Source organism: Daphnia magna, linkage group LG5, assembly GCF_020631705.1.
Source record: "Daphnia magna isolate NIES linkage group LG5, ASM2063170v1.1, whole genome shotgun sequence".
NCBI lineage: Eukaryota > Metazoa > Arthropoda > Branchiopoda > Diplostraca > Daphniidae > Daphnia > Daphnia magna.
The window spans coordinates 4,485,598-4,511,832 of record NC_059186.1 but is presented as its reverse complement, the minus strand read 5'-3'; the positions used below and the strand labels follow the sequence as shown (position 1 = coordinate 4,511,832).

At 38.6% G+C, this 26,235-nt stretch overlaps 4 protein-coding genes across 6 annotated transcripts; 2 read left to right on the top strand and 2 right to left on the bottom strand.

Annotated features, from left to right (window-relative positions):
* The first annotated feature begins 5,585 nt into the window (after nt 1-5,585).
* Nucleotides 5,586-6,631, top strand: LOC116923256 (peptidyl-prolyl cis-trans isomerase Fkbp12). Its single transcript, XM_032929725.2, has 6 exons — nt 5,586-5,735; nt 5,839-5,884; nt 6,045-6,092; nt 6,147-6,259; nt 6,316-6,361; nt 6,418-6,631. Exons 2-6 carry the CDS (start codon nt 5,848-5,850, stop codon nt 6,501-6,503), a joined length of 330 nt encoding a protein of 109 aa, XP_032785616.1. The 5' UTR covers nt 5,586-5,735; nt 5,839-5,847; the 3' UTR covers nt 6,504-6,631.
* LOC116923255 (PSME3-interacting protein) lies at nt 6,630-8,369 on the bottom strand. Its single transcript, XM_032929724.2, has 6 exons — nt 8,102-8,369; nt 7,981-8,030; nt 7,627-7,669; nt 7,501-7,556; nt 7,084-7,416; nt 6,630-6,836 (listed from the first exon to the last, which is right to left on the bottom strand). Exons 1-6 carry the CDS (start codon nt 8,146-8,148, stop codon nt 6,664-6,666), a joined length of 702 nt encoding a protein of 233 aa, XP_032785615.1. The 5' UTR covers nt 8,149-8,369; the 3' UTR covers nt 6,630-6,663.
* A 3,151-nt stretch (nt 8,370-11,520) lies between these two features.
* LOC116923253 (histone deacetylase 1) lies at nt 11,521-14,658 on the top strand. The gene is made up of 12 exons (XM_032929722.2): nt 11,521-11,717; nt 12,206-12,234; nt 12,293-12,376; nt 12,442-12,559; nt 12,624-12,799; nt 12,878-13,057; nt 13,120-13,321; nt 13,394-13,643; nt 13,713-13,771; nt 13,850-14,003; nt 14,074-14,303; nt 14,381-14,658. Exons 1-12 carry the CDS (start codon nt 11,666-11,668, stop codon nt 14,467-14,469), a joined length of 1,623 nt encoding a protein of 540 aa, XP_032785613.1. The 5' UTR covers nt 11,521-11,665; the 3' UTR covers nt 14,470-14,658.
* LOC116923251 lies at nt 14,637-26,124 on the bottom strand. 3 transcript variants are annotated; one of them, XM_032929718.2, is made up of 37 exons: nt 25,968-26,124; nt 24,659-25,240; nt 24,197-24,549; nt 23,885-24,044; nt 23,688-23,803; nt 23,477-23,583; nt 23,282-23,393; nt 22,807-23,007; nt 22,399-22,721; nt 22,054-22,324; nt 21,760-21,987; nt 21,519-21,694; nt 21,205-21,442; nt 20,911-21,105; nt 20,780-20,840; nt 20,595-20,707; nt 20,300-20,522; nt 20,113-20,192; nt 19,565-19,704; nt 19,335-19,371; nt 18,975-19,247; nt 18,758-18,907; nt 18,501-18,683; nt 18,289-18,384; nt 17,803-17,958; nt 17,584-17,731; nt 17,351-17,519; nt 17,212-17,284; nt 17,015-17,101; nt 16,838-16,939; nt 16,597-16,776; nt 16,297-16,511; nt 15,805-16,095; nt 15,444-15,737; nt 15,180-15,344; nt 15,035-15,095; nt 14,637-14,972 (listed from the first exon to the last, which is right to left on the bottom strand). In XM_032929718.2, the coding sequence occupies exons 1-37, from the start codon at nt 25,970-25,972 to the stop codon at nt 14,797-14,799; spliced, it is 6,540 nt and encodes a 2,179-aa protein (XP_032785609.2). In that variant the 5' UTR covers nt 25,973-26,124; the 3' UTR covers nt 14,637-14,796. The 3 variants fall into 3 exon arrangements, with proteins under 3 accessions (XP_032785609.2, XP_045030091.1, XP_045030092.1); XM_045174156.1 differs by having other exon boundaries at nt 14,637-14,969; XM_045174157.1 differs by lacking the exon at nt 18,289-18,384.
* Between the last annotated feature and the right edge of the window lie 111 nt (nt 26,125-26,235).

Below are 26,235 nucleotides of genomic sequence, written 5' to 3'. Positions count from 1 at the left end.
TTTGGCCGAACCGCGCGGTTTCTTTTTTTAAAAAGGCCAAACCGGTGCGGATCGGTTTATCAATTTTTGGGAACCGATCGCACCGCGGTTTCCACGGTTTTACCGCGGTTTGTTGGGCCACACCGCGGTTCTTACGGGTAACACCGCGGTTTTAGACAGTTTACACAAGTTTACACAACAAGTTTTACACAGTTTACACAACAGTATAAGTCGTAAATTAAGTGAAAAACCAGTTGTATTTTTGCCTACATCATTACAACAATTTTCTGAATCATCATTCGTCAATGTTTTCAATATCGAATTCAGTCAGATTGTGGGAACGTGAATCAATTTCGTTGATCAAACCGGCTTTAAACCATGAGCGCAAGCAGATGAGGGCTTCAACAGTATCGGAATTAAGGCTCATCCTAGCAATTCCAAAACAATCTTTTCCAGTGCTGAACATTCTCTCACTGCCTGCACTAGTGCCTGGAATACTTAACATATCTCTAGCCATGTTTGACAATTTAGGCCATTACAGCAATGCCTGACAGCCTGACCTGACTCAATTAAGTCAATTAGTCAAAGTTCGAAGTTCAACTCAGGTCCCACCTGGCAACCATTGGCGCCACTTTACGCTCAACGCGATTAGATTGGTTGATTTGAAATTTCCGCCAAATTTTCAAAAAAATTTCTAAATGGCGGCGGTTCGCACCGGTTTGACCGAATTCCAAACCGAGAACCGCACCGAAGTCAAAAACGGCTAAACCGAACCGACGGTTTGGTGATTTTTGGCCGGCAAACCGCGGTTCGCCCCGATTGAAAACGATCAGGGCCGAGCCCTAGAGGAGAATAATAGCAGACAAGCAGAGTAATAGAATACTGGTGTAGCCACGCAACACAGTCCTCATCCGTGAACGGATTCAGATCCAAGTACGTTATTCCATGAAAACGGATGCCGCGAGTGGTGACCAACGGATTCGTTTCCCTTCACTGATGGGCAAGTAATCGCGCCACCTTTCCTCCGTACATGTGAGTATAATAGTTCGAATGCACTCAGATTTGAATCCATTCACGGAAGTATAAAGTCATGTTTCCTTTTTTCAGAGTTTGAATGTTGAATTTCCGTTCACAGATTGTATTTCTATTTTCAGTGTAAAATTTGTATTACAAGTATTACAATGTTTACAGGATTTGTTTCCGTTTACGGATTGTTTACCTTATTTATACACGTGCCTAATTCTTAATTTTCATCAACCACTTAAAACTACTTAATTATTATTGATTGAATCGTTGTTTTCTCCAACAGTTGGTTTTCTTTTGGATTAAAATGCTTTTATCGGAAGAGCTTAAGGCAATAAAACAGATTTGCAGTACAACAGTTTTACGTGTATTAATTAATATTTAAGTTTTGCATGATTAGCAACAAGAAATTTGAAGAACTGAATGACTGAACTGATAATTACTGAAATAATGCCATTTAGTGTTATTTATTTAATACTGTCACACGAGTTGTATTAGAACAAGAATAAACGAATACAACAAGTGATGACTTAAATTCTAAACAATGGTTTAACTCAAACAAAAGGGATAACCATTACCAAAAGTTGGAGAAGCGTCTGAAGAACTCTAGGGAAACCAGGGAACTCCTCCTACGGAGCCCAGCTCCGGGAGCTCACCCGATGGAGACTCATCTAACGCAGATTCATATTGAACGCAGATTAATATGGAAAGAAATCCTATCATAATGAAAAAATTTCCGTTTTATCGACTAGACCGAGATATGCGTTACAGCGAAAAAACGGAAATTTTTTCATCACGATAGGATTTCTTTCCATATAAATATATATATTTTTTTTACGGAAATCGAAAGCTCTTAATGAAAGCTATCGATTGCCATAAAATTCATAATGATGGCCCCTTTCGTTTGGATACAATAAATTATTCAATTTTGCTAACTTTGGTGGAGGAGGGGGGATGACGTAGATACACACCCAACTTTTCGTACACCGTTCGGATAATTTTCTTCACTTAAACTAATATACAATGTACTTTTCGTGATCCTCTTATCACGAGGAACACGACGACACTTAGAAAAACGTCATTAAACTTAGTTTTAGATTAGGAATCAGCAAATATGTATGAACCAATCATGAAAGAGCACGACGGCGGCCATCATTTTTTGGCGCCAGTTAAAATTTCGTCTTTTCTATTGAAAACTAAACGTAAAACACTTAACTATTATTGATTATTAATAACTTCTAATTCAGTATTAAATAAATAACACTAAATGGCATTATTTCAGTAATTATCAGTTCAGTCATTCAGTTCTTCAAATTTCTTGTTGCTAATCATGCAAAACTTAAATATTAATTAATACACGTAAAACTGTTGTACTGCAAATCTGTTTTATTGCCTTAAGTTCTTCCGATAAAAGCATTTTAATCCAAAAGAAAACCAACTGTTGGAGAAAACAACAATTCAATCAATATTAATTAAGTAGTTTTAAGTGCTTAATGAAAATTAAGAATTAGGCACGTGTATAAATAAGGTAAACAATCCGTAAACGGAAACAAATCCTGTAAACATTGTAATACTTGTAATACAAATTTTACACTGAAAATAGAAATACAATCCGTGAACGGAAATTCAACATTCAAACTCTGAAAAAAAGAAAACATGACTTTATACTTCCATGAATGGATTCAAATCTGAGTGCATTCGAACTATTATACTCACATGTACGGAGGAAAGGTGGCGCGATTACTTGCCCATCAGTGAAGGGAAACGAATCCGTTGGTCACCACTCGCGGCATCCGTTTTCATGGAATAACGTACTTGGATCTGAATCCGTTCACGGGTGAAGACTGTGTTGAGCCACGGCCATGTTAACTCCCCCTCTCGGATTTTTTCCCAAAAGTTGTTGCCAATTTCGCGTATCGATTGTGAGAAAATGAGGCAAGATATCGATTTAAGTGTCCCATAACCGTAACTGCCACCTATGAATTGAGTTTTAAGGGTTGTTATTTAAAATCGTTAACTTTTACTTTTTTCAAACTAATTAATTAAGCCACTTTTTGTTTACTTTCTGAAGTACAGACGACGAAAATGAGCGAAAACATAGCGAAAACGTAATACATCACAAGTTCACAACACAGCCGCTGTGGCGCTTTCGTTATGGGACAGAAAGACTTTCAGGCCAAAAAGGCAATGGGAGGGCCCGCCATAAGCGTGGCTAAAAACTAGGGATGATTAATTATTTATAAAGACTGGAGAAGACGCAGAATGTCTTTAAGTGTAGTATTCTAGAACATTTCCTGATTGGAAAAGTATTACTAGGGTAAATATATCAAAAACCCCCTTTTTTCCTATCTCCCCCTGCAATCGAAACCTCCCTGGATTTTTTAAATTTTGCAACGCAGCATCCGAAACTGGTCTATAGGCGAGTTATTCGTTACTCAAAAATAATTCCACTTATTAAAAAAGATAGCCAAGAAAATTCTCTATAAAATACCATAAAATGAGCAGCATTTATGTTAATCTAGGATTAATATTTGAGAAAAAGACTAAATTATGTCCATAACGGGACACGCAAAATACCTATTATTTTTTTTTTTTTTTTTTTTACATTTAAAAACTTAACAAAAACCAATGAGTTTTAGTGTAAAAGAACCGCGTGGACTAGAACTCTAGAAATATATAAAAATTTAAGTGATACGTGAAAACAAAAAATCTCTTTGACCGAACTTGTTTTTCAAAGCCAATCGCCTATGTCCAGTACAGAGTTAGCGGACAATTTCGTTGTAGAAAAACAACTATAAATTTTTCATATTTTTCTGAATATTACTTTTTCGTGTTATATATATTTCGAAAGCTCTAGTCAACGCGGTCATTTTGCACTAAAATTCATTTGTTGTGTTAAGTTTTTGAATGTAAAAATAATTTTCAAAAAAGTTTTTTATGTGTTGATTTTAGGCTAAAATTAAAAATAAATGAAGTTCGTTTTCTAGTATTTCATAGAGAATTTTATTAGCTATATTTTTCAATAAGTGGAACTATTTTTGTGTAAGTAATAACCCGTATATTAATTTAAATGCTGGCATAATAGTGTGGAAATTCTAAGGTCCATTTTTCCGCAAAAAAATCAGCTAAAGTCCATTTTAGTATTTTAAAAAAGTCCATTTTTGCTTGAATTTCTATTTTAAATTCACTTCAGCTGAATTTTCAAATTCATCTCTCCCACCGGGTTTTTTTTTCACTTCAGCTGAATAGAGGCCCGGATCTCAGGCGCATTTTTGCGCAATAATTCACTTCAGCTGTTTTTCAGCTAAAGTGAATAAAATTCACGCAAAAATGGATTTTGCTGAATTAAATTTAGATGAAACACAATTCATCTCAAATTCACCTGAAATTTATTTGTTTATTTCGTCTGCTTTTTGTACAACGTTGCATAAATGGAAGAGGAGGAGCCAAAACCTAGAAGAGTGTTAGGGCTCGGCCCCGATCACATTCTAATCGGGGACACCGCTAAGCTCCCCCGATTAAAATGAATCGGGGAAGTTCGGTGCGGGGATTTCTTTTTTCGGTGCGGAACGGTGCTTTAATCGGTGCTGCACCGATAACACCGCTTCAGCCATATGGCTGAAGCCGCTTCAGCCATATGGCTGAAGCGGTGTTATCCCCCTATGTAGGGGGTTAGTCTTACCAGTGACCTTGAGTTCTGATAGGCCAACGAGAATCACGTGACTAGGGTCACATTTTGTTCTTGTTGGCCGCAGGGCAACTGCTAATTTAGATCATTATTCATTGATAATCGGGGAAGGCACCGATCACCGATATCACCGCACCGAGCACCGAAATCGTTTCCCCGATTAAGATTATCCCCGCACCGGATCGACTAAAAAGCTCCCCGATTGGTGCGGGGCCGAGCGCTAAAGAGTGTATAGTGAATTGAGGAGCTGAATGGAGGTAGCCTATGCTATTTTTAACGGGAAACTATTTACCATGGTGTAAGACTAACCCTACATGGCTGAAGTGGTGCTATCGGTGCAGCACCGATTATAGCACCGTTCCGCACCAAAAAAAAAGTCCCCGCGCCGAACTTCCCCGATTCATTTTTATCGGTGAAGGTTAGCGGTGTCGCCGATTAGAATGTGATCGGGGTCGACCGTCGAGCCAGAGTAATAGAATACTGGTGTAGCCACGGCCATGTTAACTCCCCCTCTCGGAATTTTTCCCAAAAGTTATTGCCAATTTCGCGTATCGATTGTGAGAAAATGAGGCAAGATATCGATTTAAGTGTCCCATAACCGTAACGCCACCTATGAATTGAGTTTTAAGGGTTGTTATTGTTATAAAAATCCATATGTTTATACATACATTTTTTCAAACTAATTAATTTAGCCACTTTTTGTTTACTTTCTGAAGTACAGACGACGAAAATGAGCGAAAACATAGCGAAAACGTAATACATCACAACACAACACAGCCGCTGTGGCGCTTTCGTTATGGGCCAGAAAGACTTTCAGGCCAAAAAGGCAATGGGAGGGCCCGCCATAAGCGTGGCTACACCAGTATTCTATTACTCTGCTATTACTCTGCTCTGGTCGAGCCCTAGGTTGGTTACTTGGTTTGGACCAATAGCATGATTTGGCAACTTCGTATTTGCTGAGTAGCATACTGCATACCGCTTGTTAGTCCGTGGTCCGTCATTGGTAGTTTGTGGTCAGTCGAGTTACGTTTAGTGATCTGGAAAGGTAAAATTTTTATTCGTTTATTGAAATTCTTGCTTTTTCAAATTCTTAAAGTCAGCTCTAAACTTTATTGGAAATCAACTTTATTTTCCGAATTTTATTTTAGGATAGCAACATGGGAGTCCGAGTGGAAACCATTTCACCTGGTGACGGTAAGTCTCATAGCTTTCCATTGCGGATTGTGTTCGTGAACTCATAATTTTTTCACTGTCGTCATTGCTTTTTGAGCTAGTGACAGTAGAATTTTCTTCCTTTCATTTAGTTATGCTTATTTCCATACTTATAGTTTTTGGTATTAAATTTGTTTTTAAGGGTCAACATTCCCCAAGACTGGCCAAACTGTAGTTGTTCACTACACAGGTAATGGATTTTTTCCACAATTCTTTACTGTTATTTTCATAAATTACTGTGTAGGTACTCTGGAGGATGGTAGCAAGTTTGACTCTTCGCGAGACCGTGGATCTCCATTCAAATTTCGAATTGGAAAAGGAGAAGTTATCAAAGGATGGGACCAAGGAGTTGCACAGGTTTGCCACAAAGCACACCAATATTAAAATTTTGCTTACTGTTTCTTTTTCCTAAGATGAGTGTTGGTCAGAGGGCTCGTTTGATTTGTTCTCCAGACTATGGTAAAGTTGATAATTATAATTGTCTACTGTATACTTATGACTTTACTTTTCTCTAGCTTATGGGTCTCGAGGACACCCTGGAATTATACCACCCAATGCAACACTGATCTTTGATGTGGAGCTTTTAAGAGTTGAACCATGAGCAAACTCATTTTTTTAATTGTGTGATTATTAGCCTAAATCAGTATTTAACCTATCAGTGTGATGGTTGTTTGCTGTTTTCAAAACTATGTGAGGCTTAATCTAGACACAATAAACTTGAAAATCATTGATTGTGTTATTGTGTATTACTAAATACATTTTTAACTGATAGGTCTACCACATAAATCAAATTGTTTTTTCTCATCTTCATCAGCTTTATCAGACTCATTGCTAGAATCGCTGTCACTTGACTCTTCGTAACATCCAATCCCAGGAAGTATTGCAATACATTTCAAATTATTGCTAGGCAATATTTCAACATCAACTGGAGTATCTAGAATATTTTTAAGTAGATTTGTTACAATAGTTTACCTACTTAAATAAAACAGATTTTAAAGATTAGGTCAATATATCACCTTGTTTTCAAAGTTCTTTAACTAAATGCACTTAAGGTTCATCATTAACATTTATAGAAAAACGCTTACAGTAACAACTAATCATTATGATAAGCATCCTATAATCATCCAGGGCACACTACCAAATGTTATTAGGATGGACTAATAATAAAAACTTTAACTAACCTGTTTTTTGCTTTTTTGAAGTGTTTGCTTCAAAAGTACTTGTCACATTTTTCCTCTTCACTACACAAGCATTTAATTTACTTTTTTGGCTTTCTTTTGATACACCAATGGATGGCAACACAGAGTGTCCAGATCTTGTTGGTATCACAGTCATTGAATTTGACTTTATTCCAGTTCTTAGTCTTTCTTCATTTTCTTTAGCAACAGCTTTACGGTAATCCTCTAACTCTTCTCTTTCTTCTTGAAGAATCCTTGATTCTTCCGCCAATTTTGTCTGATCAACAAAATCTAAAAATCCTGCTTCATCATCATCTAATCCTCGAACCAAGTTTTCTGAAAAACATTCATATTAATATGTTAAATATCACATAATTTCTGTTTCAATACTCTAATTAAAATACAGTTGTAATCCTATACTTAGCTTGTGTGCTTCATCCCAGTCAGCTTGTTTTTTATCCTTCTGCTCTTTAAGCCTAAGAAATTAAAACAAAAGATGGGTTATTCTAAGGTGTCATTTACATTCCTAAGAGAACTATCCTTTACCTATCAAATAAGGATCTTGAATCATACTCTTCTTCAGGGGCCTCTGTTTAGGCAAACGAGAGAAAAAAAAACGTTAAAAGCACATATTGGCAGGTACAGCACAAACAAAAAAGTTTTGATGTAAAAACATTTTTAAACTTTTCCCATCATTCTTTGGTTCAATTTAATTTTTGTTTTTTTTTCTTATAAACTAAATCTATATTTTCATATTTAGGAATTATTGGAACACAAAAAACACTTCAAAATTTGACCATCTCTTATTACATAAACCATTTCAGTTACGGTCAAATTTGGAAAAATTTTTCTTAAGAATTTGTAGGAGAAAGTGGTTAATGCAATTGTGGAGTGCCATACCACATGGATCTTCGGGTTTTCTAACCTTTTCCCACTCTTCTTGTCTTAGCCTATACGAGAAATTAAAGCACTATTTTAAAAAATACCATTTCATTTCCATTTTTCATTAATTTTTGGGTACCTTCTTTTTTCTTCGAGCTTACTTTCGGAAATGAAACCACTACTCATTTCAAAAGTAACTCTTTTATACTATATGGCGAATAAAATTGCTTAATTTAAGAATATGAAACCATGTATGAAACGGAAGCGATTTAAAGAACAGCGAGACAGAAGATTTCAACGATAAACACAAAACAACAAAAGTCCTCCAATCATCGGTGTGTCAATGTGTGTATCTGTATACTTTATCGTCTATCCGCTGTAATCCGCTGTATGCCGAATGCCGTATCCCACCGTTTGTCCAACACAAACTTCAACTGTTCACGGACTATGTTCCGATCTCGCTGTCGTCTAAATCGGACCTTCTAGCGGGAAAAATCGGATCTATGTCCGATTTTTCCACAAGATGCCATTTTATATTCTTTCACTAGACGGCTCTAGTGATCGGACGTACATCCGTTCTCCAAAAATTTCGAATTCAAAATCAATGGGCATTATTGAACGGGCATTGATCCGTTCACGGAAACGCTAATTCGTCAACAACCGGTCCGTGGCGGGCGTTCCAATTTTGTGTGATTGTCATTATTTACGTTTATTGTTTTTGTTTTTTCTTTTTATTTGTTGTATTTGTGTTTGTTTTTTTAAATCTGTATATATGTTTAAAGAATACAATTTTTTAGTGAAAAAAATTGCTGTATCCTGTATTTTATTTCTTTTAGAACCACGAAACAAATTTTACATTACAACAGAAGTAAGAATATATTATTATTTGATAGGTAATATTAATGAATTTCTTACCATTTAACGAATTTTATTTAGGATTAGTGAAATGCATAAAATTTTTACAGTCTTACTCAGCCAAAGCTTTAAATTTGCATTCAGTGTGTTGGCTGCGTTTTCCATCCACGTTGGGAAGTACACTTTTTTATTAAGAAGGTAATCTATTGTGGCATTGTAAAAAAAATTAACACGCTTATCAAACAGGTAACTTATTTCAAAAAATTGTAATGTTATAGCCCTGACATCACTCTTTTATTTTCCCTTTTCCAGGTATCGGAATCCCACTAGGTTGACCGGGGCAACAACAAACAATTGAATAGTCAATTAGAAAGCAACCTTCTAAGCCTAGCATCAATAACTAAGAATAAACCATTAAAGCTAATTAGGTATTTTTTTATGTAAAAATGTAATTAAATAATGAAATAATCAAAACAATTTGTTCGTGTCACTCTTCACTCATTGTATTTGCTTTATGTTCTTTATGAATAAAACACTGTATGCTTACTCTTTAAAACAAATTGAGTTTTTATTTAAAATGTATTTGTGTTAACATACATTCTTGGTAATTTAAAACGTTGGAATAATAATAATGAGAAGTTAGAATTCAAATTTGAATTACGCGCGTCATCAAAATGGCCGCCGCAATGGATGCCGGGAAGGGGCCAAAGGGGTACATTTTATTGTAATTTGCGGTTCTTAAACTATAAAAATCGAAGTAAATATCACATCAAAACATGCTAGAGATAATAAAGAATCTCAATAATATATTTTCTGTTTATTTTGGTGTATATTAGAAACCAAACAACGTACCCAAAAATATCTGTTTTTGGCCCTCCCCCCTCCCCTAAAATGTCATAAAATAAAATAATTAATTACGAGCTAAGTTTTCAGCGAATTTTCGTAAGTTTTACGGCAATCGATAGGTATTTAAAAGCGCTATCTATTTGGTGAATTTCATCAAAAAATATTGAATAGGAAAAAAATTCTAAATGAAATAAATTTTTTTGCGTTTTGTCGCTTAGGTCCAATACTGCGCTTGATCGATTAAATGAAAAAAATTTTATTCATTTCGAATTTTTTTCCTTTTCAATATTTTTTGATGAAATTCACCAAATAGATAGCGCTTTTAAATACCTATCGATTGCCGTAAAACTTACGAAAATTCGCTGAAAACTTAGCTCGTAATTAATTATTTTATTTTATGACATTTTAGGGGAGGGGGGGAGGGCCAAAAACAGATATTTTTGGGTACGTTGTTTGGTTTCTAATATACACCAAAATAAACAGAAAATATATTATTGAGATTCTTTATTATCTCTAGCATGTTTTGATGTGATATTTACTTCGATTTTTATAGTTTAAGAACCGCAAATTACAATAAAATGTACCCCCTTGGCCCCTTCCCGGCATCCATTGCGGCGGCCATTTTGATGACGCGCGTAATTCAAATTTGCTAATTTTTTTTTTTTTTTTTTTTTTTTTTTTTTTTTTTTTTTTAAAATTTTTTTTTTAAACAAATACATTTTAAAAAAAAACACAAATTTGTTTTAAAGAGTAAGCATACAGTGTTTTATTCATAAAGAACATAAAGCAAATACAATGAGTGAAGAGTGACACGAACAAATTGTTTTGATTATTTCATTATTTAATTACATTTTTTATAAAAAAATACCTAATTAGCTTTAATGGTTTATTCTTAGTTATTGATGCTAGGCTTAGAAGGTTGCTTTCTAATTGACTATTCAATTGTTTGTTGTTGCCCCTGGTCAACCTAGTGGGATTCCGATACCTGAAAAGGAAAAAAAAAGAGTGATGTCAGGGCTATAACATTACAATTTTTTGAAATAAGTTACCTGTTTGATAAGTGTGTTAATTTTTTTACAATGCCACAATAGATTACCTTCTTAATAAAAAAGTGTACTTCCCAACGTGGATGGAAAACGCAGCCAACACACTGAATGCAAATTTAAAGCTTTGGCTGAGTAAGACTGTAAAAATTTTATGCATTTCACTAATCCTAAATAAAATTCGTTAAATGGTAAGAAATTCATTAATATTACCTATCAAATAATAATATATTCTTACTTCTGTTGTAATGTAAAATTTGTTTCGTGGTTCTAAAAGAAATAAAATACAGGATACAGCAATTTTTTTCACTAAAAAATTGTATTCTTTTAAACATATATACAGATTTAAAAAAAACAAACACAAATACAACAAATAAAAAGAAAAAAACAAAAACAATAAACGTAAATAATGACAATCACACAAAATTGGAACGCCCGCCACGGACCGGTTGTTGACGAATTAGCGTTTCCGTGAACGGATCAATGCCCGTTCAATAATGCCCATTGATTTTGAATTCGAAATTTTTGGAGAACGGATGTACGTCCGATCACTAGAGCCGTCTAGTGAAAGAATATAAAATGGCATCTTGTGGAAAAATCGGACATAGATCCGATTTTTCCCGCTAGAAGGTCCGATTTAGACGACAGCGAGATCGGAACATAGTCCGTGAACAGTTGAAGTTTGTGTTGGTTTGTCAGTCTGTTCGGCTGTTGCAGCTTCCAGGCTCCACCTCCAGGCTCCAGCTACAATAAAAACAAAACACGGACGACAAGCGCTTTGGTAGTTTAGAGGCGCATTGATCTCAATAGCATTTTGCTTAGCTCATTGCCAGAACTTAAATGTTGTAGCCTTGGCTTGGCATTCGATGGACAGTAAAGCAACTTGATACAGGTTTTTTTGAAGTGTCAAAGAAATTAGCAAAATTTCAGAATCGAAAGTAGTAAAAGCCAATTTTGAAATGACGACTCAGCCAAGTCATAGCAGAAAACGCGTTTGCTATTATTATGATAGTAAGTATTTTTAAACATCTTTGCATTTATTGTTGATGCCGCGTGCTGTGTTGGCGGCGTTCTTTTGAAAATGTTATTGCATAGATAGAGTAAATGTTCTTCTTTTAAATGTGCATGCTTTGAACTTGAATTTTCTTATCAACTTGAGAGCTGATCTATTTTTTCTTTAAATTTTGGGTTGCATCAAATGCAAGCGCATCTGCCTAGATACAAATTTTGGCGAGTAGGACGTCATTTATGCTATCTTTGAAAAGTATCCTTAATCACGTAAAAACTAAATAGTAAAAACAAAACATGGAACCTGGGATAAACCTGAACATATTAGTGATGTTTGCATGTCAACTATTGCTTAGTGATATATATTCATCTAAAAATGCCAAAATCTTAAGTGTGTTTAATTGATGTCATACCTCTTGTTGGGGTAGGGATTGAGTGTTTAACTTTCCTGACTAAAATATTTATCGTTTTTTTGTGTGTTTTCTTTCCAGGTGATATTGGAAATTTTTACTATGGGCAGGTATGACTGATAGCCTTTTGTAGCCAATTTATGTTTTCTTACTTTTTTTTTTTTCTAGGGACATCCAATGAAACCCCACCGCATACGCATGACTCACAATCTACTTTTGAACTATGGCCTATACCGGAAAATGGAAATATATGTAATATTAACAATTAAACCTTTTGTATTAAAATATCATTTCTATAACATTAAATACTTCTCTAGCGACCACACAAAGCTACAGCTGAAGAAATGACAAAATTTCACAGTGATGATTACATCAGATTTCTGCGAAGCATTAGACCAGATAATATGACTGAATACAATAAGCAAATGCAGCGATGTAAAATTAATTTCAGAACAAATTAGTTTTTGCGATGTGTCACGATAATTTGTTTTGTTTTCAGTCAATGTTGGTGAAGACTGTCCTGTTTTTGATGGACTATATGAATTTTGCCAGTTATCTGCTGGAGGTTCTGTTGCTGGGGCTGTCAAGCTCAACAAGCAAGCAACTGAGATAGCAGTAAATTGGGCCGGAGGATTACATCATGCAAAAAAATCTGAGGCTTCAGGTTTTTGTTATGTAAGTGATTGGTTTTGTGGCCATAATTAGCTTTCTTTCCTTCAATAATTGTTTTATTAAAATGGTGTGCTTGTGCAGGTGAATGACATAGTGCTAGCGATTCTTGAGTTACTCAAGTATCACCAACGTGTCTTATATATTGACATTGATATTCATCATGGAGATGGCGTAGAAGAAGCATTTTACACCACCGATCGTGTTATGACGGTTTCATTTCACAAGTATGGCGAATATTTTCCTGGAACAGGAGATCTCAGGGTAAATTGCTTGATGTTCATGGGGAAGGAAGAGCGCGCAGACTAACCTGCTTTCATCTGTAGGATATTGGTGCTGGCAAAGGAAAATATTATGCTGTGAACTTCCCTTTGAGAGACGGCATAGATGATGAAAGCTATGAGCAGATTTTTGTACCTATAATGTCAAAAGTGATGGAAACTTATCAGCCAAGTGCAGTGGTATTGCAGTGCGGCGCCGACAGTTTGTCTGGTGATCGTTTGGGTTGCTTTAATCTTACTTTGAAAGGTTTGTATTATAAATATATCGGAAAAAATGAAGCCTAGTTCGCTTAACCTTCATGCTTCTATTTGTGTTTAGGTCATGCAAAATGTGTAGACTTCGTGAAAAAGCATAACTTACCTTTACTTCTACTCGGAGGCGGTGGTTATACTATCCGTAATGTTGCGCGTTGTTGGACGTATGAGACTGCGGTTGCATTAGGAAACGATATTGCAAATGAACTGCCGTACAATGATTATTTTGAATATTTTGGCCCTGATTTTAAGCTGCACATCAGTCCGTCGAACATGGCAAATCAAAATACTCCCGAATATTTGGATAAAATCAAGTAAGCTGTCCATAGTTTCTCTATCCGGTGAAGTTCTAGTTTTTTCAATGGTTGCTTTGTTTTTCTTAGAACCCGTCTTTTCGAGAACCTCCGCATGTTACCACATGCTCCTGGTGTTCAAATGCAAGGTAACAAACATTTTCTACCTTTATCGGGGATACTTGGTTAAGCTGGAAATCTTATTAACTCGCTTGTTTTTGCTCCAGCTATTCCCGAGGATGCCATAAACGAAGATTCGGACGAAGAAGACAAATCAAATCCAGACGAGCGAATATCTATACGAGCGTCTGATAAAAGAATCGCGCCCGACAATGAGTACAGTGATTCAGAAGACGAAGGTGACTCTCGTCGAGATCAGAGGTAAACAGTAACAATTATTCATTTGTTTTTTCTGAATTTGAGTGTTGATCTTTGATATACCATTTTGTAGATCTTTTAAAGGGGCCAATCGTAAAAGACCAAGAACCGAAACTGCTGAAGGGGTTGCAGAAGCAAAAAAAGAGGAAAAGGACGATAAAGAAGTGAATGGAGAAAATAAAGAAAGTACGCCGAAAGAAAACACAAAAGAAGTGGACAAAAAAAGTGAAGTTGCACTCAAGTCCAGTGGCGAATCTTCTAGTGAAGGGAGTAGCGCTTTGTCCACCGCCAATGAAATGAAAGGTTAGTTTAGTACTGGCCGTATCTTGTTTCACGTGCACCAGCGTTGCGTATTTTATACGTAAAATTCTTATTTTCAGAACCCGAAGAAGACAAATCTGTATCGCGTGAATCAAGCTCTCCTGCAGCCGCAGTAAGTGCGGACAGTAGTAAAGGAGAAAAAGCTTGATGAATCTATCATTATGGTTTTATTTTTTGCTTTGATTTTATTTTGAATGGCAATTGTTCGATGTTGTTCATTTATCCTCCAAACCACTATCTGTACCAATCTTAATTAGAATGTAAAATCTGGTTTCCATAACCTCAATAATGCCCACACGCGTTTGCGGCCCTCAATACATTTTTACTAAGTTCTTTATTCGACCAGACTTTTGTTTTGTTTTTTACACTCTAAGGTATAACACAGCATTTCTCTCCGTCAATCACAATATATACCGAAAGGCGGGTATTTCAGAACGATGAGGCATTTAACTCTGCCATTGCTTGCTATATACTATTATTCATCAATCGATAGAATTGATTCTTTGGAAGTTTTTTGTAGATTTTTTGTAAGTAGGCGTGGGCCTCCTAGATAACTTAACGGGTTAGCATAGTTGCGTACTACACTTTCTGCACCGTACCGAGGCATAAGGTAAAACTGATTGTCTTTTGTTACAGTGTTTCTGGTTACTGCTGTAAAAACCAATCGTCATTTAGAAAAGATAGTAATGCTGCCTAGTGTTGTTCGTCAGCACCTTTTGGTTGCTGAGTTTGTTGGTTGCTCTCCGTCGGATATTCCGTACCATCAGTTAGATCCTAGTAAACGACGTGGATTCAATTCGATTGATTTTACCATAACATTGAATTATTTTCTCAGCCTCGTGATGGCTTTCAACTCACCTTTCCCGTGTTGGCGACACTGACTGATCCATCGTCATCGTCGTCGGAAAGGAATGCTTCGCTAATGCGTTCAATGGGTGCCCTCTTTTTGGGGGTAATTAGAATTTCTTCATTCGTGCAAGGATCTGCATTCGAATCGAGTGAAGTATCGGCTAGAGGGGCAGGCTGTAATGTTTCAGATTGCCACGGTAAAAACGTGAGGGGTACAAACAGTAAATCGACTATCGGGATGCACTTTCAAAAAGAATGGCTTCAAATACTCACATGTTCAGCTTCGTAGTTTTCGTATTCTGCATCAGCATCATGGTTTGCGTCCATATCGCCACGTACGTTGTTTTCTGGTACTAACTGCGATAGGTTAATCAAGTCTATTTCTTCGTCCAACAGGGCATCGTTTTCCAGGGTGTTTTGCGCGCTCCGTAGCACATCGGTTATCATCTCGATCACTAACGGCATGCATTGCATTAGGGCTGCAGCAGATGGTGTTTCTTCAGAGGGATGAGGAGCTTCGGTATCCTTACCGTTCATGGATGGCATTCCTTCTGGTTTAGTCTCAGACTGGATTTTGAACATTGCAACTGTTTTTAGAAATATGCTGCGTCAAAAATAATGCTATTGGATATACCCCTTCCAGAGAGTCACGCGAAATCGTCCCTGTTTCGTCAAAACTCGATGTGACTTCTCGACTTTGTTCTGAAATATCCGACATTAAGGTGTCCACCTCTTGGTCGTCCAAGTACGGAATAGCATCAGACGGAAGCTGGCTATCGTTTGATTTTTCTAATGGATTCTCGTTTTCCTGGCTGGAGATTGATTCCAATAAATTGTACACTATTTGAGTTCCACTGGTTGGGATGGCCTCGTTTTTCAAGCCATTCAAGCCAGACTGTGACTCGAGTTTTGGGATATCCAGGACCTGTCTTAAGACAAGCTTAATTCAGAAGAAATACACCACGTTTTTTGTTTGTTTTGTTGTTGTTTTCTGTTTTCAAAATTATAAGTACGGTGTATTGTTAAGACCTACACCAGGAGGCAAAGCTAGAATGTGCTTACAAAAGGGCTATGATGATATCAACTAAATAAATGGACTGTATCAAGTATGAACGGGAGTACTAACGTGAGCAACCGGGGCTGTGACACCCGCATTTCGGATAGGATTATTCCGCAAGGCAGGACGAATAGGTGCTTTCGGCCCAGACGAAGTGAAAATCAAAAACTGTTCATCGTCTTGCAAATATTGGCGCCTCTTGCTACGGCGGTGAGTCTTGCACACATAGATGGTCAAGGCAATCAATCCTGCAAGGAAGATGCAACCCAATCCAACGAGGATTCCTGTCGAGACGTTTCAGCGAGGGTACGAAAGAAAATATTAGCCAACAGATTCGCAAGTTCAAAATGTACGTAAACGATGACGCACTGTTTGACGTAGTTGGGTCGTAATTTGCAGGGCCGACAAATACGGGCTTGTACGGAAGTATCAGCGGAGGTTTAGGACGCCATTCCTCGTCGGATGTGTCATTGTAAGAATCCATGTCATCTTCAACTACTCCGGGAGGTGTCACTGAAAATGCTGCACATCTCGCCTCCTCTTCGATGCCTGTAAATTATATTCACGTTTTCTACGATGTGTACGTCAAATTGTTGAATGTGAATCAAACCTTCTGGATCGTGAGAGGTTACCGCTTCAAGTCCGGATCTTTGGTAACCCAGGTAAGCCAGTAGTGGGTGCAACTGGTTATCGTCCAGTTCTACCACAACATCTGCGGTTGATGAGAAAGGCGTTTTTCAGGTTAAAATTGACCAATTCAAAAATAATTCGTTGGCAATTAATATACTTGATATGCAACCATCAAAGTGATCGTAGTCGGTAAAACGCGGGTCATTTGTGATCTTGACTCCGCCGACGTGGATAGCATTTTCATCTGAAATAAATCGTATTTTAGCAATTAAAATGGAGCACAACTTTTAAAAACTTTGATTTCACTGTGATTGATCGTATTTAGTTGGTGTGTCACAAAATGTATTAGCATACCGGTAACTTCAGCCAATCCGTCTGGATGTATCGACGTGCTTAACGGACGAAGTGGAACATCGTCTCTGTCGACCTATTTTGCAGAATCCACTCTAATCATGTGATATCAAAATATAAAATAAAAATTTTTTTTCCCTACCAACAACACGGCATTAGCCCCGTTGCGCTTGTAGTAGACCGAATGGCGAGCACCGTTAAGAAAATTGATGGATTTCACTTCAGCCCCGTAAACAATGCCATTTCCGCGATCGTCTTCAATTCTCAGATACCCAAGGGCCGTTAAACTCACTAAAAGATATTTCGTCTTCCTAAAATATCAAAACGCACTTGGTCAAAGGCAAAGCAGACAACTGGGCAAAGAGAACTAATTACGCTTTGCTTGTCTGAATCAAGAGTAGAGCCTGTGCGATATTGCGAACGGCTGTTGTCGAGAATGCGAGCTGAATTTTGATGACATCCAAATCCAAAGAGGCGTAGTGTGCAGTAATGTAGGAGTCCCCACGAAAGTGTGCTCCTTTTTCTACAAAACGTGATCGTATTTTGAAATTCCCACGCTGTTGACTAGTTTAAAAAAACACCACAATTGAATACCTTCCGTGCAATACGGGCCAGAATACGACGTCATCTCGCAATCGCAATGAAAAGTGTTGGATCGGAAATCTTCGAGACAAGCCCCCTCGTTTTGGCACGGTTGTTGATCGCAAAGCATATTGCAATTATGCACGACTCCGGATTCTTCATTTCCATCTAGAAAAAAAGAAAAAAAAAAGAAAGAAAGAAAACAAAAATAATAATTTCGAAAATTATGGTATAGACGGAAATGAAAAATTCTTGCATGTTGATGAAGTACATGTAATGAATCGATAATAATATGGAATGACCACCTGCTGGCAGAGACACAAAACATCTAAAGGACTACCAAGTTTCAGTTAGTAAAACTTTAATTCTAAACAGACCGTGACAGACGTACTGGATGTTTTAAAACTAGAGTCTCGAAGTCATCACTGCAGCTGTCATACCTGGTCAATTCGTGAAAAAGGGAAAACAACAAGAAATAAAGGCGAAAAACCTTCTTACCTTGAGAGGCGTCTCGGTCTTGGTAGGCAAGACTTGCTCTAGCAGCCCAATTGGTGGCCAGGAATGTTTTACCAAATGGAAGCCAATCTTTAACATCTAGGATAATTTTCAAATGATTTGCGGAAGCAGGCGGACTTTTGAAATTACAGGTCTTAAATAGCAATGGGCGATGAAAGTGATGAGAAGCACGAGTGGAGAAAAAAATTGCTTACCACGCCCGATACCTTCAGCACCCTTCGATGTTAGATCCAGGATGTTGCCACCGACGCTCAAACCACGCAGACAGCCAGTGTAACCACCAAGAGACGTTGTCATGTAGTCCTCGTCAACTCCACCGAGGAAAACCTGGTAAAACTCCTCAGGTCGTCGAACAGGTCTAGGTGGTCTGATCATTTCTATACCATTTCATTAACGTTTACAACGTTGCTTCGCTTCGTCAGTATGTATCACATGTGCTGGCACTACTTACCCTTTTCCTTGTTAACCCACGGAGATCGTGCATAGCTGTCAATTAAAAGAAGAGGTGCTTCCACAGTACTCTTTGCTGTGTTGACGTACAAAGTTGTCGATTCTGGTTCGCGATCAATCAGGATCTGAATCGACTCTCCGGTGGTTAAGCCTTATTTCGAACGATATGGGTGACATTCAATCACAAATCTAAGTTTTGCACTCGTACGAAACGTTACCCTTGACGACGGTCGAAACGCTGTGGATCGTGTTGGCAGAGTTAAAAGTGAATACCACCTGATTGCCGTCTTCGATGTGAAGCTGGACGAAATTGTTGTGGTAATCGTAAGCATAGAAGATCAGCGAGCGGCTATCGAACGTCCGAAGGTTGATGAGTATGTCTTGTTGGAAGAACCCACTCAATCCCAGGTTCTTGGCAATGTCAAATGTCGTGGCGTTAGCTTCCACGAATGACGTGGCAGTCCGGAAAGTTATGGCATTTTGGTTGATGTCTAACGTAAGGTACGAAACAATGATAGTTGTTCTTTGTTCAACAAAGAATGGCTAGAAAACTTTTAAACAGTCAAAGAGTGTCTCACCTATCTCACAGTTGTATCCAAAATGTGCCAGAGGATTCTGTAAGAATAGAAAAGTTGCGTTGAGTCAAAAAATTGTTCTTCTTTTAGCATTCCTTTGATTAGCAATCTGAGTTCAAATGACCTAACAAGCCTTTCAATTTTATACACTTTTCCCTTTTCCCTAATGCAGCACAGATAAACCAATAAAAATACAACAATAACACAAGAAGAAAAGGAAACTTTCACCAGACCTTGCAGACGCATTTGTAAGAACCCCAGAACTCGATGCAAGACGCACCGTTTTTGCACGGATTAGGATCGCACGACGGTCGGCAATGTTTCTGGATCATATCGGGAAAGCGAGCGTTCATGTACGCATACAGGTTCACAACTAAAAGAGCACAAATTTATTTACAAAATTGATGCAAGACGTACAGCTTGACAATTTTATTGTCCTCAAACTTGTTCTGCCACTGCGAATAAGCTGTTTTAATAGCCAGGGAGAACTGACTCATGATGGACACGTACGAGATTTGACTAAATTGCATTTTCTCGTTTTGCTGCTAATTTGCTGAAATCTACATCTTATTTATATTTTAATAGGGAATCACGAAAGAAAATAACATGGAAAATGACTCTCGTTACACCTTGTTTTGAAGTTGCCAAACCCTGGCTAAAACCAACAATACTTATCTTGAACCGAAAAAAAAAAATCTAGGTAAGAACCATTAATCCCTAAAAACGAGCTCTCGTCACTTAACAGAACAAGTTTTGTGTCAAGTCAAACAAAAAGGCGTACCTTCGTTGTTCATAACCAGACCTCGGAAGCATCCGACAAGCCCATCGGTATGTACAGCAGTTTCGGAGCCAAGCATTTCCCTGAATTGATTTAGAACAAAAACAAAAAAAGAAAAAGGCTTACAATAATTAAGCAAGTATTTTGCATATCCACTTGACGGCATGAAAATCTTAGGGTCGTTTCGTACTCTGGCGCGCCTCCGATAAAAAGGGTTGCCTCGAATGGTCCAAACTCTTCGCCGTCATTCAAGTCGACAAGGATGGATTCTTGATTGACCGTGAATCTGACGTGGTATTCGTTGTAATCAATCCAGACCTGTTGCCATTCGCCCGAGTTGAGGTCACGCGAGCTTTTCACGCTCACACTTCTCGGCTCACCGTTAATTGAGAACTCGAGGGTTAGTTTGTGATCTTGAAAAACAAGGGCGTAGTGTACGGTTTAAGGGTCCCTCTACTTAACGTAAGTAATTTTTTTAGAGTTACCGTTAACAAGTAGAACTCTAAAGTACGGATGTTTCGGGTGTAACAGGGGCTGGTAAAGTAGTATAGCTCTTTCGCTGGACGTTCGGAAACTGAAAGCCAAATCACCCCGATGCCTGAAAAGGAAGTAAAATTGCCATAAAAAATCAAATGACGTACTAAACATAACATGGACAAATAATGCGTACCATCCTGGAACCTCCATGTAAGAGTCTGGTGATTTGAACGTAACTACGTACTGCTGCGTGTCTTTGAAAATGCATGGTTTTAAATGAAGCTCTTTATCATCCAAAATGTTATTTCTGCATGTAATAGTTACTCGCTTCTACACATTCCAGCGGTCCCAAGGTGATCCGACCTTCGGCTTGGGGTACAAGTTTTCGCTGCTGAAGCGCAAAAATCTGAGTGATTCCCAAATCTTCGGGATGCGTTAAGTATCCTTCGTCAGACAGCCAGCGAGGTTCATCCGCATCGCAGTTGCAAAACACGCCGGCATGTTTGCAGTTTTGGTTTTCTGCAGATTGGGTATATCATGCATTATTGGTAACATGCCAAAAAAAAAAAAAAAACGATTAGGTAACAATAATGGAAGAGAGGGGGAAAAAAGACGTACGTGAACAAGGACATCGGCCAGGTTTCGCTTTGCCTAAAGGAATAGAATCCAGTAAATTTCCTGCAGCCGAGCGGAACCAGGTGTACGAATGCAGTTCGAGCGGAGCTTTGTAACAATCGTATCGAAGGATTTGTTTACACTGAAGCGATTGAGAAATCAAACTTTGCAGCATTTCAGCGCTGAATTCTCGGTAGGTCAAGTTAAACACCACGTTATCCATGCTACGTCCGCGTATTTCCTGTTTTTAAAAATCAAGATTAATCAGCACGCATTCATTTTTCTACCAAACAAATCAGAAACAAAACAAAATTCACAGCATCTTGAGGCAGGTTGTGCTCAACCACCGTCTTGCGTACTCCACTGTGCGTCTCAAATTCGCAACGAACGTGAGCCGGAGGGTGAGGTCCATTACCATCGATATCGATCTCGTAGACCCCACTCTTCATGTACCCTAACAGTGCCAACTCTTCGCAAGTCCTCTTGTACAAAGCTGCAGTATAAGTAGCAGGTTAGCAGGCTTTCTGGTAAATATGAAATACATTTTTAGCACGTTACCGAAATGACAGTTCTTCCCAGTGTAGCCTGTCCCTGTGCAGTCGCAAACTACCCGGCCTTCGTCAACGTTACACAATCCGCCATGCTCACAAGCGTTTGGACGATGACAGGGGTCAACCAACTGACAATTGTCGAGCGATATTTCGCGGACTTCAGCCGAATAAAGTAGAGCACGAGGATCAAGCTTTTTGCGATTCATAACGAGATCCCGTATACAGCCGATAAAACCTGATCCAGTAAGAAACACAACGCTTAAAGTTCGGATTAAATTTACGAAAAAAAAAAAAAACATACCAGGTTGGGAGTCTAGATAGCCGACTCCAATTACAATGACCGATTCTTCATCTACTGTAAGCGTAGGCACGCTCGCTTGATTCAGGTTTTTGAATTCTGGTCTGCGATAATCAACAGCCAAACTGACGCCATCTAGTCCATAGACCAAGTGGACTTGATGCCACGACCCATCGGCCAAGCGTAGACCTTTTTTCAAGACTACGACACTCAGCGATTGGTTGCTGGCGTCTGCAGAGATCCGAAACTCCATTTCGCCTTTATTGAGTTTCAACTACGGGTTCAAAGAAATACACGAAAAGGATCGATTATAGCAGGGCATTCAATTCTGAATTGTTTGGACCTTACCTCCCACAAGCCCACGTTTCCATCGTCCGTTTTCCCAATACCATGAGCTAACACAGCAGTTGAGTTGCGAGTTTTAAAACCGAGATTGATCTGCAGTTTTTGCTCCGTCGGAGGTACCATTTTCAAACTAATGGCCAGTTTAGATTCCTGAAATGGCAGGGTTATTGGAACGACGGGTACGTCCTTGCATTGGCCTATCTCGGGCCGAAAAATGCTGTGGTACAAGACGTGCGGGGAATTGGTTCGCAACTTTTGCAAGATGGAGACGTCGTTGAAATAGACTTCAGACAAGCATCCAACGAAATTGTTGCTGGAACGGAGTCCTGTGGCAAATGGGGTTTCATAAAATTGAGCAATTTGAATAGTGTCATTTAAAACCTCCATAAGAAATCAAGGCAAACTATTTACCGAGTCCTAAAGGCTTGCGATCACCACCGACGAAAATGTGCGGGTCGAAACGCAGGTAATAACGAGATCCTTGGACCATCATTTTATGCTCGCGTCCGTTGAGTATAAAGTCTAGAACGTTTCCTTCATGAACCAGAGTGAAATTGTTCCAGACACCGGTAGTCAAATCTTCGCCTAAATGAACTCCGTGTGGTCCGTCACCTGATGCAATCACGTTCATTTTAGCAAACAATTATTCCATAAATAAAAAAAAACAAAACATTCTACACGATGTGTTGTCAATTTTTTCATGTTAAACCATATGCTTGTTCGTTTATACTGTAAACGTTAAGGCAAAAATTGATCGATCGCACGACGCTTGAGCAAACGATCAAGAACATTACACGTTACGTGCTATTTCGATCCTGATCTTCTGCCCACCGTCTATTTGAATGTGTTCCACATCACGGTATTTTAGTTATGCAATATTAATTACCGAAATCCACTTCGACGTATAGTGAACTATTCGCCAATAAAGTAACGGCCACGTGATTGGTGTAGGGAAAGGTTCCACCGGCGTAGAAAAGAATGGAATCCCCCATCAACGCCTAATGTTAAATATTTTCAAATGAATGAAATTAGAATGATTTTTTTTTTTACTTTAAACACATTTTTCTTGAGAAAATATTACGCGAAATATGAGGCTGATACGGTTAGATTCGGAGTGAGCTCGATCTTTCCAGTCATAGATACGATAGGAGATGTATGAATAGCCTCTAAGTGTGATGGTTGTTGCACCTAATGGAAATTCAAAAGTTTTTTTTTTAACATCGAATAAAAAAAGAGCATCAACATGACTTAGTTTTACTGTAATAATAGCCTATGTTATAAAGATTACTTACTGTCATAATCACAGCTGTCCCCCTCGTATTTGGTGCCAAAGCAATCGCATGCAGTGCTGTGGTAGCGATTCAAGCATTGGCCACCGTGACGGCATCGGTTTTCGCCCGCTTTGCACCTATCGGGTAAGACAAAGAATAAAAGTCGTTTGATTAATTTCGAGGACGAACAAATGTGTGAAACGGATAATCATACGAACTTGTCTACGCATCCTTCGACAATGTCTCGATGAGCGGAAGCCTTTAAAGGCTTTACGATGCTTAAATCGGACCCACTTTTAAGTTGCACGTTCCTTAGACATCCGACAAAATGCTCAAACAGATAACTGGATTCCACCTCATCTTGCGCCCAGTTCATACCTTTAATAAAGCATTTTCATTACGCCGAAAAGCATTGCACAATCAAAAAGGTGTTTTATTTTATTTTTTTTTTACGAAGCAAGATGGACGCTGTGTAAACTTGGTTGCTATTCATTATACGTAGAAAATCCAAAGAGATTTCTAATTCTCACCTCCGATAAAGAGCGTCGAATTAATATGTTGGCGTCGTCCATAGCCTTCGTCTTTGTCGAGGCCTTCAATCACTATAGACTGCGTTTCGTCGTCCACTTGCACTTGCAGGGATGCGATGGTTGGGTCGACGCGTATCCTGACGCGATGCCACCGATCGCGGTTAAGACCTTTCCCGACTAATAGTGTGGTTTCGTTGGCGCCAAATACGTGAATAGTTTTCAATTCTCCGCCTTCCAAAAGTACGTACAATTCGTATTTGGGCTCGTCCGGCGGTGGATTTCGAAGCGTCTGATACAGCAACAATCCTTGCGCTTCCGGAGACCGAAACTCGAAATGGATTTCTCTAATTTGTCTGATAAAAGGAGAATAAAGTATTTTGTTTTCATTCAAATGTCTCGGCCGTCAACGGAACATCAAAGATCATACGCAATAGATTTGTTTGTTGAAGTGTTATTACTCACCGAAGTTTGAATTCGCTAATATCAACGGCTTTTAACTGAATGAAGGGATATTCGGCCGAGAAAGTGAAAGAAGTCTCGTCGTGACCATTGGCAAGTGTGAGAATTTCGTCTTTGTCACCGTAGGACGGAGACCTATCCGTGGGAAAATCAGTTTTGTCGTTATCTCTAACGGGTTGACCGACTAGAGCGTGGCCGCACGTTTGCAGGCATTCCGCTTCTGTGACGAAATTGTTTTCATTTCCATCGCATCCTCCATAGACAAACTGACGACACCGTTGAGCCGTAGAATCATAAAAGAATTTGATCAATTCCGCCGTGCAAGGACCCGGATCGGCTGGTGTTTGACACACATGAGTCGTTGTTGCCTTTTCGACGACTTGCATCATAGATGTATCGTTGTCAGTCTCCCCATGGTTCGGAAATTCATCACGTTCCGTAAATGCAATAGAGGTGTCGGTGGTGAGATCTGGTGTAGTGGCACCTGATGATTCAACATGGTCTTCGTCCGCTAGAGCGAGAGTCATCAATAGGAGGACGAACATGAGGGCCTGGCGGTTCAGGCCTCCATAGCGGTGCTCCATGCTAAGAATTTTATTGCACAAAAACGTAAGCGATAGTCATTGTCAATCCGAAATCGACACAAGCAACCTCTCGTGTTATCTAGCTTCTGATTTATTTTTTTTTTTCCTGTCGATGGACTACCAACCGTTCTCAGCTACACGTAATAGGTAAATCGCCATGACCAGTCACGTTTTAGGTTGAATTAATAACAACCAACGATCGCGGTGAGATTACTTGCAACCTATTATCAGCTTTTTCAACGCAATCCCAAATGCTGGGCATGGTTGAGAATAGAAATCAGCCTGAAACCCGGCGAATACTAATCATATATAAAAGAAAAAAAAAAAAAAACACTTCTCCGTTTGCCCGGTTTTTACCGCCATAGAGTCTTGATCAATTCACGGAGCGCTATAGGATCTCATATCTCATAAATGATTTCCTCGCAGCTTAAAGAAAAAACGATACACCAGTTTCAGACTTTTCCACATCAAATCGGATTTGTTAACATGGTACGAATCAATGTTAACACCGATAAAAAGTGGAAATAGGGTTTTAAAATTTGCATTCTTTTTGCAATTTTTTTTCAAAGCTTTTGCATGAAGCTTTTAACTGCACTTCTCTTCAAGTGAAATACAGTGTGCGACGTAATTGTTTTCAATTACGCTTTAAAAGAAGCTAAAAAAAAGCTCGAGAAGAAAAACTGACCATTGATAGCAATCGAATAAATGCTTAATGCAGAGAAACTCACCCCATACAGCCGCCGTACAGCAATCAAACAATGCGGCTAGCTGTAGCGCCTTCCACAGTCTCGACAGCGAGCAACGGAGTTTGCTACTGACAGCAGGCGGACAACGATACCGGTCTTATAACGCTTTAAGCGCACATAAAGCGTCGGTAGGGTTTAGTGGCGTGCAGCACAGTACTAAGGTGTATGTGGCAAACGGAACTAGGGGAAAGAAAGGGAAAGGACGCGTAGAGGAAAGGCATTTTTTACGATTCGCCTGACGCATACAGGA

Excerpts from the sequence above, each read along its gene's own strand:
- LOC116923256 (XM_032929725.2), top strand. The coding sequence starts at position 5,848 with ATGGGAGTCCGAGTGGAAACCATTTCACCTGGTGACG. Across the intron at positions 5,885-6,044 it reads AACCATTTCACCTGGTGACG|GGTCAACATTCCCCAAGACT; the intron begins GTAAGTCTCATA and ends TTTGTTTTTAAG. Across the intron at positions 6,362-6,417 it reads GATTTGTTCTCCAGACTATG|CTTATGGGTCTCGAGGACAC; the intron begins GTAAAGTTGATA and ends ACTTTTCTCTAG.
- LOC116923255 (XM_032929724.2), bottom strand. The coding sequence starts at position 8,148 with ATGAGTAGTGGTTTCATTTCCGAAAGTAAGCTCGAAGAAAAAAGAAG. Across the intron at positions 7,670-7,980 it reads AAAACCCGAAGATCCATGTG|AGGCCCCTGAAGAAGAGTAT; the intron begins GTATGGCACTCC and ends TTGCCTAAACAG. Across the intron at positions 6,837-7,083 it reads TTCAAAAAAGCAAAAAACAG|ATACTCCAGTTGATGTTGAA; the intron begins GTTAGTTAAAGT and ends AAAATATTCTAG.
- LOC116923253 (XM_032929722.2), top strand. The coding sequence starts at position 11,666 with ATGACGACTCAGCCAAGTCATAGCAGAAAACGCGTTTGCTATTATTAT. Across the intron at positions 11,718-12,205 it reads CGTTTGCTATTATTATGATA|GTGATATTGGAAATTTTTAC; the intron begins GTAAGTATTTTT and ends TTTTCTTTCCAG. Across the intron at positions 14,004-14,073 it reads GACTCTCGTCGAGATCAGAG|ATCTTTTAAAGGGGCCAATC; the intron begins GTAAACAGTAAC and ends ACCATTTTGTAG.
- LOC116923251 (XM_032929718.2), bottom strand. Across the intron at positions 23,008-23,281 it reads ATACGTCGAAGTGGATTTCG|GTGACGGACCACACGGAGTT; the intron begins GTAATTAATATT and ends TGATTGCATCAG. Across the intron at positions 16,512-16,596 it reads CGACCCAACTACGTCAAACA|GAATCCTCGTTGGATTGGGT; the intron begins GTGCGTCATCGT and ends ACGTCTCGACAG.